Source organism: Chrysemys picta, chromosome 8, assembly GCF_011386835.1.
Source record: "Chrysemys picta bellii isolate R12L10 chromosome 8, ASM1138683v2, whole genome shotgun sequence".
NCBI lineage: Eukaryota > Metazoa > Chordata > Testudines > Emydidae > Chrysemys > Chrysemys picta.
Window position 1 is genome coordinate 45,964,619 of NC_088798.1, and position 13,751 is coordinate 45,978,369.

A 13,751-nucleotide genomic window follows, 5' to 3' on the forward strand; every position below is an offset into this window, starting at 1 on the left:
ATTTGGCAGTTAGATATAATTTTCTTAATTAATAGTGGAAATCTTGGCCAACTTCCCACTGATAAGAAGGCCAACTGTAATAAAGACTATATTATACATTCAGATCAAACAGGATTTGAGTTCTTTCAGTGATACGTCACCTGTTACTATTTAGCTTATTGAACTCCTTCCTACAAAAGAGACTACATATACATTACATTCTTCATTTACATAGAGCTTAATCCTGAAGATACTACTGAGTACCCACAGTCCCCATTGAGCTCTTCCATTGGAGTTTTGCAAAGGACGCCAATTGGAGCATGATTGGGCCAATTGACTAATGCAAGTTTAGGGTACATCTTATTGAATTAAGCCTATAATTAGAGTGTGGACTGCATAACAGTGACTCTTGGAAAGCAGTAAAATAAATACAATCAGTCATTCACATCAGTCCACATAGCTCAACAGAACTGTTAACCTGTCCTTTATTTTCATTGAAGCAGTAGTGACTAATGGGGTGAGGCATTTCCTGACAGTTCATGAATTGCTGTTTGTGCGTTAAGCTCAGGAGATCTGTGCAAGCAAGCACAGAAGACATATGGAAGTAGTTTGTCAGACTGTTGTAAAGAGGGGCTGAGAAATTTGAGATCTTCTCTGCACAAATTTGTCAATGATTTTTGAAAAAAAAAATCAAAGGATGGCAAAATTAATCTATTATCATGATTAAATGACAACAAATAGTTTGGAAGGGATATTAAAGCTTATGCTCAAAGGCTTAAAACAAACTAACTATTATTAACCAGGGAGAAGCCTATGCAGGGAACAGATTATTCTACATCTGCCTATTGTGGGGTTCTTACACCTTTCTCTGAAGCATGTGGTACAGACCACTGACAGAGGCATGATTTTGGACTACATGGAACTTGTCTCTGATCCAGTTGGTAATTCCCATTCCTATGTACCTAGTAGATACCAATCCATTTTGAAATGGATAGCACTATGGATCCAATGTGATTCAAATGACCTTTGTGAAAAGAAGTAGCTAGTGGCAGTTGCAGTTCTGTGTGCCCAGTCCACCTGTTGGATACACAGAGAGAGATCCTCAGGTGGTTTAAGTAACTATTGACTGACGAAGCGATGTCCATTTACATGAGCTGAAGATCTGATCAATAATGGGATAAAAACTGCAACAAAAAAACTTGTTATATTATTTGTTGCGAATAATATCAGTACTGCCAAGTCCAATTTTTCAAAATGCATGAATCATATAATGTTATGATTTGTGAGTTAGAAATATTTTTTTTTATTTGCCTTCTGGTTTTTGAACTTCTAGAGTACACATTGTTTATATTTTTAAACTTTTCTGTGGGGTCCCTCAGGGATCAATGCTTGGCCCTACGCTATTGAACAAGTTTATCAAACTCCTGGATTATCAGCTGAACATGAGCTCACAGTCTGACTTTGAATCCAAAAAGGCTAATGCTTGACTGTATAAGCAGGGGACTCTTGAGAATGAAAGGGAGATTATTTTACCTCTTTGGTGAAACCACTACTAGAATACTGTGTGCAGTTCCGGTGCCCACCGTTCAAAAAGGATGTTGACAAATTGGAGAGGGTTCAGAGAAGAACCACAAGAATGATTAGAGGAATGGAAAAGATGCCTTAAATTGATAGAGTCCAGGAGCTCAATCTGTTTATTTTAACAAAGAGAAGGTTGGAGGGAGGGGCTTGATCATAATCTTTAAGTACCTACTTAGGGAACAGAAATTTAATAGAGGGCTCTTCAAGCTAGTTGACAAAGATATAAAAAGATCCAACAGATGGAAGTTGAAACTAGACTAATTAATTAATTTTATTCTATGAAATTCACATTAGAAATATGACACACATTTAACCATGAGGGTAATTAACCATTGGAACATCTTACCAAAGGTTGTGGGGGATTCTCCATCACTTGAAATCAAGATTGGATGTTTTTTCTGTAACCCTTCTGCCCATCTAAGTTGGCAGCAACAAGGGCCGGGTTCTGTATCTAGGGGTTCCATTTCAATAACGCAATGCCGTTTCAATAACGGCCATCTCTCCATGGGGTTCCGCCACAGCCTTCACCATGAGCCAGTCCACTTCCTGCCGTCCCACAAGCTGCTCCACTCCGCTCACCAACCTGTGAGCTGCTCTAGCCATCCCCGCAAACCGCTCCGCTCGCCATTCCTTGGGCCGCTCCAACCAGCCCTGCGCTGCTCCTCCAGTCGTCCCCACAAATTGCTCCGCCAGCTGCTTAGCAATATAGCTTCAGGCTCCCCCACTAGTTAACACAGCACTCAGTGATCTCAGCTCTTAAGAACTTTAGATCTTTTGTGATTTCAGCTCTTAGCAATTTCAGCTCATAGTAGGGGAGCCCCAGTGCTAGTGCACCCTTGGCCCAAAGTGAATTCAGCTCAGCAGTCTGTAACTAGACTCCTAATGGAATCAAAGCTAGCTCCAACATTCAACAGTGGAGAGAGGAGGTAGTGCAATTCGTGTGTCAAGCCCTCAGAGGGGGCCCATACCATCAGGTGCAAATACCTGTCCCCATCCTCTCTCCATTCACTGGGTTTTGTAATCCATGCCCCTTGTCAAGCAAGTGCTACTTAGGTAATGGTGAAGGACTCACTCAGTCCTTCTGTCATACAACAGTTCCACTGGCCTTGATTCACAGAATCAGCGTAACAAAACTTTATTCTTCCTGCCCCAATAACAGAGAAAACTGGGGATCCCACACCAGCCAAAGTAACCACTTTGAGTTGCTGTTGTTTCGTGCCAAGCAAGTGGGTGTGCCTATGCAAACAAGATCAGCCCCTGGAGTTCTTTTCCACACTCGCCATAATTCACCACCAGATGTCAGGGTAGAGCTCATCCTGACTTTGCTTACATTTCTAAAAAAGATATGCTTTAGTTCAAACAGAAGTTAATTCAGGGAAGTTCTGTGCCCTGTGTTTATACAGGAGGTCAAATTAGATTATCACAATGAGCTCTTTTGGCTTTATAGGCTATAAATGTATGAAGACCGTGACAGCTAAGAAAAAAAAGAGAGAAAAAAAGAGTAAGCTCATATTCTCATCAGTTCACATGACTACATGAACTAGGGCTTTAAGAATAGTCACCAGATATAATGAGACTAGTGAGAACCCTGTAGGATTTGTTCATTCACTAATATTCATTGCAAAGTTCACCTTTCTTCTACTTACACGTTACATGCGACCTAAGCCAGATTTCTGCCAAAGGATTCATTGGATGTAACAGTTTGCTAAATAGTTTAGAAGAAAAAATAAACATTTTGGTCAGAATTGTTTTATTCACAATGTATGATTGCTCACATGTTTTTTTTTTCTGCTAACCGATTGAACTTTTTATATGAAGACTAGCAAATATTTGGATGTGAATACAAGTAATTGCATCTGATGCAGTTTATCCCATGAAGATGGCCAGCTCAAGGCCTGTGCACTACTTAAATGCTTACATAAGCACAGAATTTCTGTAAGCAAGCTAATGACCAAGTCAGTCTAACTTACCCAGAGAGATCAGATAGGTACATGATCACTGTAGAGGCATAGGGCCTCTACAGATCTCAGCAAAAATGCTGTCTGAGCTCCGTACATTTTCCAGGGGGCAAACTTTTCCCCACAATAGACAATGTAATAGACTCAGTGGGGTTTCCTGGCCCCTCTCTGGGAGTGGCTTGAACAGGGGTTTATATAGCCGGCCCTCACTCATTTTTCTGTCAGGCTTAAGAATTCAAATGCAGAGTATAGGAATACTCCTTACTAAAAAAAGCTCCTTTAGAATGTTATCTCGTTGTATAGATGTACATTATGTGGCTCTAAGTAGATAACTGTGCGTGATTATGTATAAGGCAGAAAGCACATAGCTTTATTTGTAGATCCTGCCCCAGGTTAAGTTTGCAGTGTTGGCATTAGAAAACCTGCAAATCTGACTTGTAAAACTGAGCAAATATTACCTGAAAGTCTGGGAGAGAATAAACAGGCATTGCCAAGTTACCATTTTTACAACAGTGTTGTCAATAACCACAGTTTAACAGAGTCATGCTCTCTGGAGTGCGTCACAACTGTGAGTGCCTGCCTCAGGGCAGACTGTCAAAAACAGGGCAGATACCGCAAACTGGTGGTGTGTTCTGTAATTAGGTTTCACCAACCCAGCAACAAATGTGAACTCCTGGATCACTATAATAGTCTTACCATGGAGTCACAGACAGTCCCCTTAGACTCTCCATCTACCTTGCCACCCAAGCAAGCTGGACTTAGTGACAATTGGTCACCTATACCAAAGATGACAAAATGTTCCGGTTATTTCCAATCCAAAGGGACCAGCCACATGCCTCAGATCAATTTGTATCTCCGATCTAACGCCAAAGACAATGCTTGTGGCCAATCCTGTAATAAACTAAACCTTGATTAATTATGCAAAAAAATCATTTACAGGTTATAGCAAGCATATACACACAAATGAGTTACCATCTGTGGTTCCTAAAGATGATAGAGTTGTGATGACCTGTTGTAACCGTGCCTTAGTGGGTCACAACTGAGGATGCCAAATTAAGGATGAACTGCTGAGAAATAAGCAGGCCTGGCTCTGGTTTTTTTGCCGCCCCAAGCAAAAATAAAAAAAAAAAAATAGGGGCAGCCAGAATGACAAAGCAGGAAAAAAAAAAAAAAACCTGCAGGGCGGCCGGAGCCAGGGTGCAGGGGGACTCCCTGCGCTGCAGATGTGCCCAGGCTAGTGGGGAAGAGGGGGAGAGAGCGGAGGGAGAGAGAGAGAAGGGGGGCGGCCAGGGCTTCAGCGGGGCTCTTGCCACATGGCCCCAACCGCCGCGCCCCCTGCCAGGAGGGCTCCGCGCTGCTCCGGTCAGCGGGGAGGGAAGGATGCAGGCTGTCCTGCCGGGCTTGCTACAGACCTGGCACCAGCTGGGGCAGATGAAGCATGCAGCCTGGTCCCAGCAGGGCGCTCCCCTCCTCCGCGCCGCCGCCCCCTATAGGGCGGCCAGATCGGCAAACAAAACAAAACAAAAAAGCGGCCGTGCCGCCCTAGGATTGGGGGGAATGCCGCCCCATAGAATCTGCCGCCCCATGCACGAGCTTGCTCGGCTGGAGCCTGGAGCCAGCCCTGGAAATAAGGCAAAAACAACCCTAAACGGGTGGTTATTTTTTTATAAGATATACCAAACCATCCACAAAAGTAAACTTCTGTTTCACCACACTGGCTAATAAGAAAACATAAAGGCAGTTTCCTCAGGCAGTCCAATTCTTATATCACCACCAGAAACACTGGATTCAGAGATGAGTGGTTCTTTACAAACAGTCTCATCAACTAATAGGTTGTCCTGATCCCAAAGGCCCAGCCACACACCCAGGTCAATGTATAACTTAGATCTTACCCCAAAATCACGCTGATGCCAATCCTTTAGTATCTAACATCTAAAGGTTTATTCATAGAAAGAAAGAAAGAAAGAAAGAAAGAAAGAAAGAAAGAAAGAAAGAAAGAAAGAAAGAAAGAAAGAAAGAAAGAAAGAAAGAAGAGAGTTAAAATTGGTTGAAGGAACCAATTACATACAGTAATGGCAAATTTCTTGGTTCAGGCTTGTAGCAGTGATGGAGTGAACTGCTGGCTTAAGTCAAGTCTCTGGAGTACATCCTCAGCTTGGATGGATCATTCAGTCCTTTGTTCAGAGCTTCAGTTTGTAGCAAAGTTCCTCCAGAGGTAAGATGGAGGATTGAAGACAAAATGGAGGTGTTTCTAGGGACTTTTATAGCTTTTGTCATGTGGAGGGCATCCCATTGTTCTTACTGTGGAAAATTACAGCAACAAGATGGAGTTTGGAGTCACATGTGCAAGTCACATGTCCATGCATTTCTCCTAGTCACAGCAGGAAATTTCATTAAGTGTAGATGGGCGTCTCCCAAGGTCCATTGTCAGTTAAATGTTCTTTCCATGGACCACTCAATTTGAATAGTCCCTCCAAGATGTGTTGGCTAATTACTTCATGAGTGTTACCCCAGGAGCAAACATTTGAAATCCAAGCATAGAGCCAATACTTATAACTTCAAAAACAAAAATGATACATGCATACAGATAGAATAATCATAACCTTTTCATAGACATCTCACTCCACAACGCTTCTACAATATTTGCTGCATATATATAACAATGGTTGCAACAATGATCTATATGGTCATATTTTAATCAGATAACGTCACACCTGTCAATTCAAAATCTCTTTCAAGGCAAACATCGGGTAACCCCTGGTTACCCCCATCTTAGTTTAGTGTCTCTGTCCCTGTGAGAGTTCAAACAGCAAAGGCATGAAAAATTTTCTTGTGACCATGTTTTACCTTTACCCTTCCTATCCATGACAGGTGCTTCCTTGCATGTAGCATTTCCAAGGTGTGGTAGGGCCATTCACCAATCCTATGTTTTGTGATGTTCTTTAATGGCCCATTTAATCTTTATAGGCCTCCTTAAGCAGGGCCAGCTCTAGGATTTTTGCCACCCCAGGCAAAAAATTTTTTGGCCGCCCCTCCTTTTTTTTTCATGGCCCCCTGTCCCCGGTCCCGCCCCAACACTACCCCTTCTGAACCCCTTCCCCAAATCCCCAGCCCCGCCTCCTCCCCCAGGCATGCCACATTTCCCCCCCCACATTGCTTCTTGCGGCTCCCCGCGTCCTCCCACCCTAGCTCACCTCCGCTCCGCCTGCTCCCCCGGGCGCGCTGCTGCGCCGCTTCTCCCCCTCCCTCTCAGGCAAGGGAGGGGGGAGAAGCAGAGCAGCGGCGCATTTAGGGGAGCAGGCAGAGCCGAGGTGAGATAGGGAGGGGGGCACAGGAAGTAACTGGGGGTAGAGGAACCACTCCCCGCTCCAGCTCACCTCCGCTCCACCGCTGCTGCCTTCCCCGAGCACCCCGCCAGTCGGCTTCTCCTCCCTCCCAGCCTTGCTGCGCAAAACAGCTATTTTGGGAGGGAGAGGGAGAGGGAGAAGCGGAGCGGCGGCGGCGCGCTGAAGGGAGCAGGCGGAGGCGGAGCAGAGGCAAGCTGTGGCGGCGGGGGCACTCTTTCCCCATGCGCCGGAGTCGGCGCCTATGATGGACGGTGCCAGAATGCCCCCCCCTAGAAATGTGCCGCCCCAAGCACCTGCTTGTTTTGTTGGTGCCTAGAGCCGGCCCTGTCCTTTAGGAGAGGGTGGGGGCAGAACAATCCCTGTGCCTGGGTTCAAGAGTTCAGAGCAAACATTTCCAAAGTTGTAAAACAAATCTTACATATTTCCTTATAGCATGGAAGTGAGATAAATGCATGCAGTAACTTGTAAGCATTACAAAATGTCTAACACTAAATACATTCTTAGAAGACTAATACACATTTTGAACAAAACTAACATACAGGTGAGCTAGTTTGGTTTCCAGCTATGAGTTTGTCAGTTCTTAAGTAATGCATTTGAAAAATGCTGCTAGTTTTACTTTTCGTAACTGGAGGTTGCCTTTCTGAAATGCATATATTTTAGAGGCTGTGCTGGTAGCAGAAGATGTAACATTCTCTCCTCCCACCCCCTTTGGTCCTTTACACCACGAAACAATGCAATATAATGTAAATTAAAGAAGCTATGTTGATGAACATTTTGTAAAATTAATCCAAGCATATTGTTGTGCTGTGGGCTGGTGTGAGGAGCACAGAAATGTACATATGCTTGCAGCAGAGGGAATGTTTGAACTGTAACCTCTTTGGGGAGGGACTGTATTTATATTCTATGTTTTTGCAGCACCTAGCACAACGGGGTCCTGGTTCATGAGTAGGACTCCTAGGTGCTATTACAGCACAAATTCATAATAATAAAAGTAGGAACTCCCCTCCAATTATTTTGGGGTAAAACAGAAATATTTGCATTTCAAAAAGTGAAAACTCAACATAACAGAAAAATGTTCTACAGGGTAAAATTGACCACATTTAAAACAAAATAGAGTAACATACCTTTTTAAAACAATTATCTTGCCATGCTGGTTTCTTTAATGCATGTGTCATGACACAGGTACAAGTAAAATGACAATATTTTATTTACTCTTACTTCTTTCTTTCCATAAACTTGTCAAACAGTTGGTTTGGTTCTTCAATTAAAACCTACAGTAAAATAAAATAAAATAATTTTATTTGTATTTTATTTTCTTGGGGGGAGGGGGGCATCATTTTCCCCCAAGCAGCTCTTCCAAATCCAGAAGGACACAGTTAACATCACTCTTAAAATTCCTTTCTGCATACTGCTCAAGGCAGGATTACAAGAAATGAGTTCATCACCTTCAGCACCTCTCAGCTGGAATACAATACAGTATATCTTGGGATGAAATCTTCAGTGCTTAGTAAATTCTAATGGATATAGAACACTGCAGTGCGTCTCCTCAACAACACTGGCTATTCCAAACACATCAAACCTTTCTCCCACTCCTTACACCAGCTTCCCATTGAATTTCAAATAAAGTTCAAGGTCTTGACCCTCACTTTCAAGGTGAACAATGGCAAGTGTGCAGGGTACCTAAAACATCAGTTAAAACTCCAAATGAAAACCATGGTCAACAACGTCACACCTCTGCCATAAAGGAAGTCTTCAATAGGGGTAAACCATGTCTGGGAAGAAGATAGAACTTTCTTGAGGGCTGGTCTGAGACTGTGGAATGAACTCCCCTAGAAACTAAGGACCACCACAAACATCATATCTCAGCTCTAAGTGCAAGAGACTTTTTTTGACCTTGACTTCTCTAACATAAACATTTAGCAACCTCTGTGTGTATAATTACACACACACACACACACACACACACACACACACACACATATTCTTTTCCTGGCGAGAGGATCAGAGAAGAAACCCCACATTACAGATGTTAGTCAGGTTGCTTAATGTACTATCGGAAGGTGCTCAGATACTACAGTGAAGAGTGTGGTATAAAAACCTACTTAGAATAAAATTAAGAGCATAATAGAAATGTTCCAAAGGGAAAGGTGGGCAAAATCCTACAATACAAAAGCCATATATTCCAGGTCTATCCAGGCAGGTGTGTCCCTTTGACAGGCAGATTCACCCACCCAGTGTCTCCTTTGTGGTCAGAACACAAGTCAGGAGGTACAGGATCTAAGCCTTCATATTTTTCAGTGGGCTCCCCAATGAAAAGGTGGGAAATTTAAAACCAATAAAAGGAAATACTTTCACAGAACATATGGAAAGATTTAAAAAAAGGGATTAGATATTTATATGGATACCAAGAACATGCGGTTATCATAATTAATGATTAACATTTTGGAAGGGATATTTAACCTTGCACTTCAGGGCTTACGCCAATCTCCAACTAGTAGAGACCATGATGAGATTTATGTAGGGGTAGATTATCCCCCATCTGCCTACTACACATCTGTCCTCTGAAGCAGCTGGTATTGACCACTGTTGGAGACAGGATACTAGACTAGATGGACCATAGTCTGAAGCAGTGTGGCAATACCTACATTCCTGTGTTCCAGTCAGAGATTTGCCTGTTTATTTAATGGCTACCTTCACTTCATTTGTCAAACTAAAATGGCATTGCCTAACAAAAATGACTTAACTGGAACACTGAAGATAGGAAAATTTAGTCCAAGCCATTCTTTAAATGTAGTATCTGAAGCTCTGCTTGTATGAAAAGATTCTGAAAATAACTAGATTTGTCTTTTCCTTTCAGCTCACTTTATATGCCATTATTACATTACCATATTTATTTCCCCCTACTTATGGTAATGTTAGCTTTGTAGAATTTGCAGATTAGCTTTTCAGAGTCCTTTCATCTTAATCATGCTGCTGTTTAAATTCATCATCCTCCAATAGTTCTCAAACACTGCTTGGGAAGATCTTCCTTATATTTGCATGGGTAAATCTTCTTTCATTGACATGCCACTTTTATTCTTTAGCCATTCAAACAAGCACAGTTAAAGTAATGACCCTTTGTGCTTATATTCATCCTCTGCATTTTATTTTACTATATTATTTTAAAAGTACAAAGCGTGCAAAATGTTGGCCACACTATTTACTACCTCAAGTTTGTCAGCCATTTTGAGAAAGGTTTTAATTTCTGTCCTTTTAATTTACATAGAAAGTTAGGATTTTGTGGGGGGGGGGTTTTGTCAGCAAGAGGAATATTGCATAAGCTTCTAGTGAAAGAATGATAGTGAGCACATAAATGATAATAAGAAACAGTCTGAAACAGATGTTAAAATAAATAACAATTGGTATAATTAGTGAATCTAGAGTTCTTGATGGGTCTCCTGGTAATTTACTTTAATTTCAGCTTCCATTCACACACCATTTTTGTTGAACAATGTACAATTACAGTCTCCAGAGTAACTAGTAATTAGAAAACTGAGAATTATCCAAATAAATTATCTAAATATATACCTACTATTCCACATTTGATACTTTCCATCTGAATATACCAGCATGCTTTTTAAAAAGCATTGTTCTTCTCTCTCACATGCTTTTAAACTTTATTTAATTTTACACATTACAGTGCCTAGGTCAGATAGTTAAAAAGTAAAATGCTGATATAAATTACATTTCTTCCTTTTACATTGCAATTTACACATTTTCAGGACAAAATAAGTTTACTGGCAGTATACTGCTTAGGAAGGGCCCTCTGCTCCATGGCACAAAGGGAAAGTCTTGGTTGAAATCAGGCCTGCCATGGTTGCCCTGAAAAGCTTTCCAGTTTTGCCTGAGTTATTTAGATAACATTACCTCAGCATTTGCAGAATGTTCTATACTTGATATAGGAAATGCAACATATATTGGGGTAGCATTAACTGGGGAAAATGGAAAGCTTTAAAGATGAATATTGAACCTTGTGGAAGGGGACAGTGACAGCTTTGCTGCAGACTTCTAGCTCACTGCAAGTCTCTGGCCTGGTCTACACTAGGCGTTTATGTCGAAGTTAGCGCCGTTAAATCGAATTAACCCTGCACCCGTCCACACTGCGATGCTATTTAGTTCGACATAGAGGTCTCTTTAATTCGACTTCTGTACTCCTCCCCGACGAGGGGAGTAGCGCTAAATTCGACATGGCCATGTCGAATTAGGCTAGGTGTGGATGGAAATCGACGCTAATAGCTCCGGGAGCTATCCCACAGTGCACCACTCTGTTGACGCTCTGGACAGCAGTGCGAGCTCGGATGCTCTGACCAGCCACACAGGAAAAGCCCCAGGAAAATTTGAATTTGAATTCCTTTTCCTGTCTGGCCAGTTTGAATCTCATTTCCTGTCTGGACATCGTGGCGAGCACAGCAGCACTGGCAACGATGCAGAGCTCTCCAGCAGTGATGGCCGTGCAGTCTGGGAATAGAAAGAGAGCCCCAGCATGGACTGATCGTGAAGTCTTGGATCTCATCGCTGTGTGGGGCGATGAGTCCGTGCTTTCCGAGCTGCGATCCAAAAGAAGGAATGCAAAGATCTACGAGAAGATCTCTAAAGACATGGCAGAGAGAGGATACAGCCGGGATGCAACGCAGTGCCGCGTGAAAATCAAGGAGCTGAGACAAGGCTACCAGAAGACCAAAGAGGCAAACGGACGCTCCGGATCCCATCCCCAGACATCCCGTTTCTACGAGGCACTGCATTCCATCCTCGGTGCTGCCGCCACCACTACCCCACCAGTGACCGTGGACTCTGAGGATGGGATACTGTCCACGGCCGGTTCCTCGGACATGTTAGGGGACGGGGAAGATGAGGAAGGAGATGAGGAGGGCGAGGCAGTCGGCAGCTCTCACAACGCTGATTTCCCCGACAGCCAGGATCTCTTCATCACCCTTACAGAGATCCCCTACGAAGCGTCCCCAGCCGTTACCCCGGACACAGAATCTGGTGAAGGATCAGCCAGTAAGTGTTGTAAACATCTAAACATTTATTTTTAACAAAACAGGAATATTAACAATTAAAAGAATGGGTTGTTCATGATTAGTGTGCCCTAGGCGCTTAACGGTTTAGTAAGGGGCAGTGCAAGTTTTGAAAAGAAATCTAGCAATGTCCGGTTTTCAGTGATTGTCCTGCACAAGCTGCTCTACTGTTTATTCCCTGCTACTGCAGCTACAGTAAAATGCGGTCTATGTGTCCGGGGATAGAGCAGTAATCCTCCTGGGACATCTCGATGAAGCTCTCCTGGAGGTAACTTGAAAGCCGTTGCATGAGGTTCTTGGGGAGAGCGGCCTTATTGGGTCCTCCGAAGTACGACACGTTGCCGCGCCACGAGATTATCAAGTACTCGGGGATCATTGCTCTGCACAGCAGGGCGGCATACGGCCCTGGTCTTTGGAGGCTTTCCCGGAGCATTCTCTCTTTGTCGCTCTCGGAGATCCTCATCAGGGTGATGTCGGCCATGGTGACCTGCTTTTAATTAGGTAGGGGAATGTTAGTGTTGGGACTGCTTTCCCGTTCCTTTACAGAACTGTAACCGCTGGTTTGCAGCCACGCGGTGGAGGCGGGAGAGGGGCAGCCGAAAGGGATCGTTCCCGGGGACAGCCGCGAGGGGGTGGGACAGGGGCAGAGTTCCCGCTTGCCAGATTGCTGGCAGCAGGGACTGACATTGATTTAAATGTGAAATGAGGCCAGTGGTAATATAAAAGTTTTAAACTGCCACAAGTGTACGGCTTACCATGTCTGCCTGCAACAGAAATTCCGTTGTGCTGCCTCGCTTCTCAAATGTGCTGTTCAAGACCCCAGGCACTGAATGCGAAGGCCGAGAATTCGACCTTGTGCTGAGTGCGCATGTGAAAGGTGCTGTGCATGGTCTTGTTCACAGAGAAAGACTATGTTCTTTGTTCACAACTACATTTATCTTTCTGAGGAATTCACTCCCTTTTTCCCATTTCCACAGCCCCGTCTGCGACTGTCTCACAACCTAGCCTGGAATCACACTCCCAGAGGCTAGCGCGGATTAGGCGTAGGAAGAAGAGGACACGGGAGGACATGTTCTCTGAGCTTATGGCCTCTTCCCAAGCCCAGGCAGCACAGCAGACCCAGTGGCGGGAGAACTTGACCCGAATGCACCAAGCCAACATGGATCGGGAGGAGAGGTGGCGGCAGGAAGACCAGCAGGCGACTCAAACGCTGCTTGGACTACTGAGGGAGCAAACGGACACGCTCCGGCGCCTTGTGGATGTTCTGCAGGAACGGAGGCAGGAGGACAGAGCCCCGCTGCAGTCCATCTCTAACCGCCCTCCCCCGCCACCAAGTCCCATACCCACCTCACCCAAAGTGCAAAGAAGGAGAGGCGGCAGAGTCCCTGCTAAGTCTCACTCCACCCCTGCAGAGAGCTCTAGTAGCAGAAGGCTCTCATTTCCCAAAATTTGAAAAGTTCTTTCCTTCCCGCCTGACACAAGCCCCCGTCCAAGTTTCACCTCCCAATGCCATGTGTAGTTGCTAATAAAAAATTCGTTTCTGTTAACTACTGTTTCAATCATGTTCTTTTGGAGGAGGAGGGGAAAGGGGGTTGGTAATTGGACAGGACAGTCTCCTTTGGCAGGGTACATAGTCGGGGGCAGGCACAGCAGCAGGGCACATACACAGTGCAGTGATGCAGTGACTAGTTGCCCCGGTTAGTCTGGGAGGTTGTTTTGATGTAATGTTGGGGGGGGGGGGGTTGCTCTGTGACTTTGTGGCGGGGGAGGGCAGTTACAGATCTTAAGCGCCGGTCCTTAGGCAGGATCACAGAGCCACACAGCATGGG

At 44.2% G+C, this 13,751-nt stretch overlaps 1 protein-coding gene across 1 annotated transcript; it reads left to right on the top strand.

The window, feature by feature from the left end:
• The first annotated feature begins 10,927 nt into the window (after nucleotides 1–10,927).
• On the top strand, nucleotides 10,928–13,517 carry LOC135973047 (uncharacterized). Its single transcript, XM_065554425.1, has 2 exons — nucleotides 10,928–11,905; nucleotides 12,900–13,517. The coding sequence occupies exons 1-2, from the start codon at nucleotides 11,329–11,331 to the stop codon at nucleotides 13,373–13,375; spliced, it is 1,053 nt and encodes a 350-aa protein (XP_065410497.1). The 5' UTR covers nucleotides 10,928–11,328; the 3' UTR covers nucleotides 13,376–13,517.
• The last annotated feature ends 234 nt before the right edge of the window (nucleotides 13,518–13,751 follow it).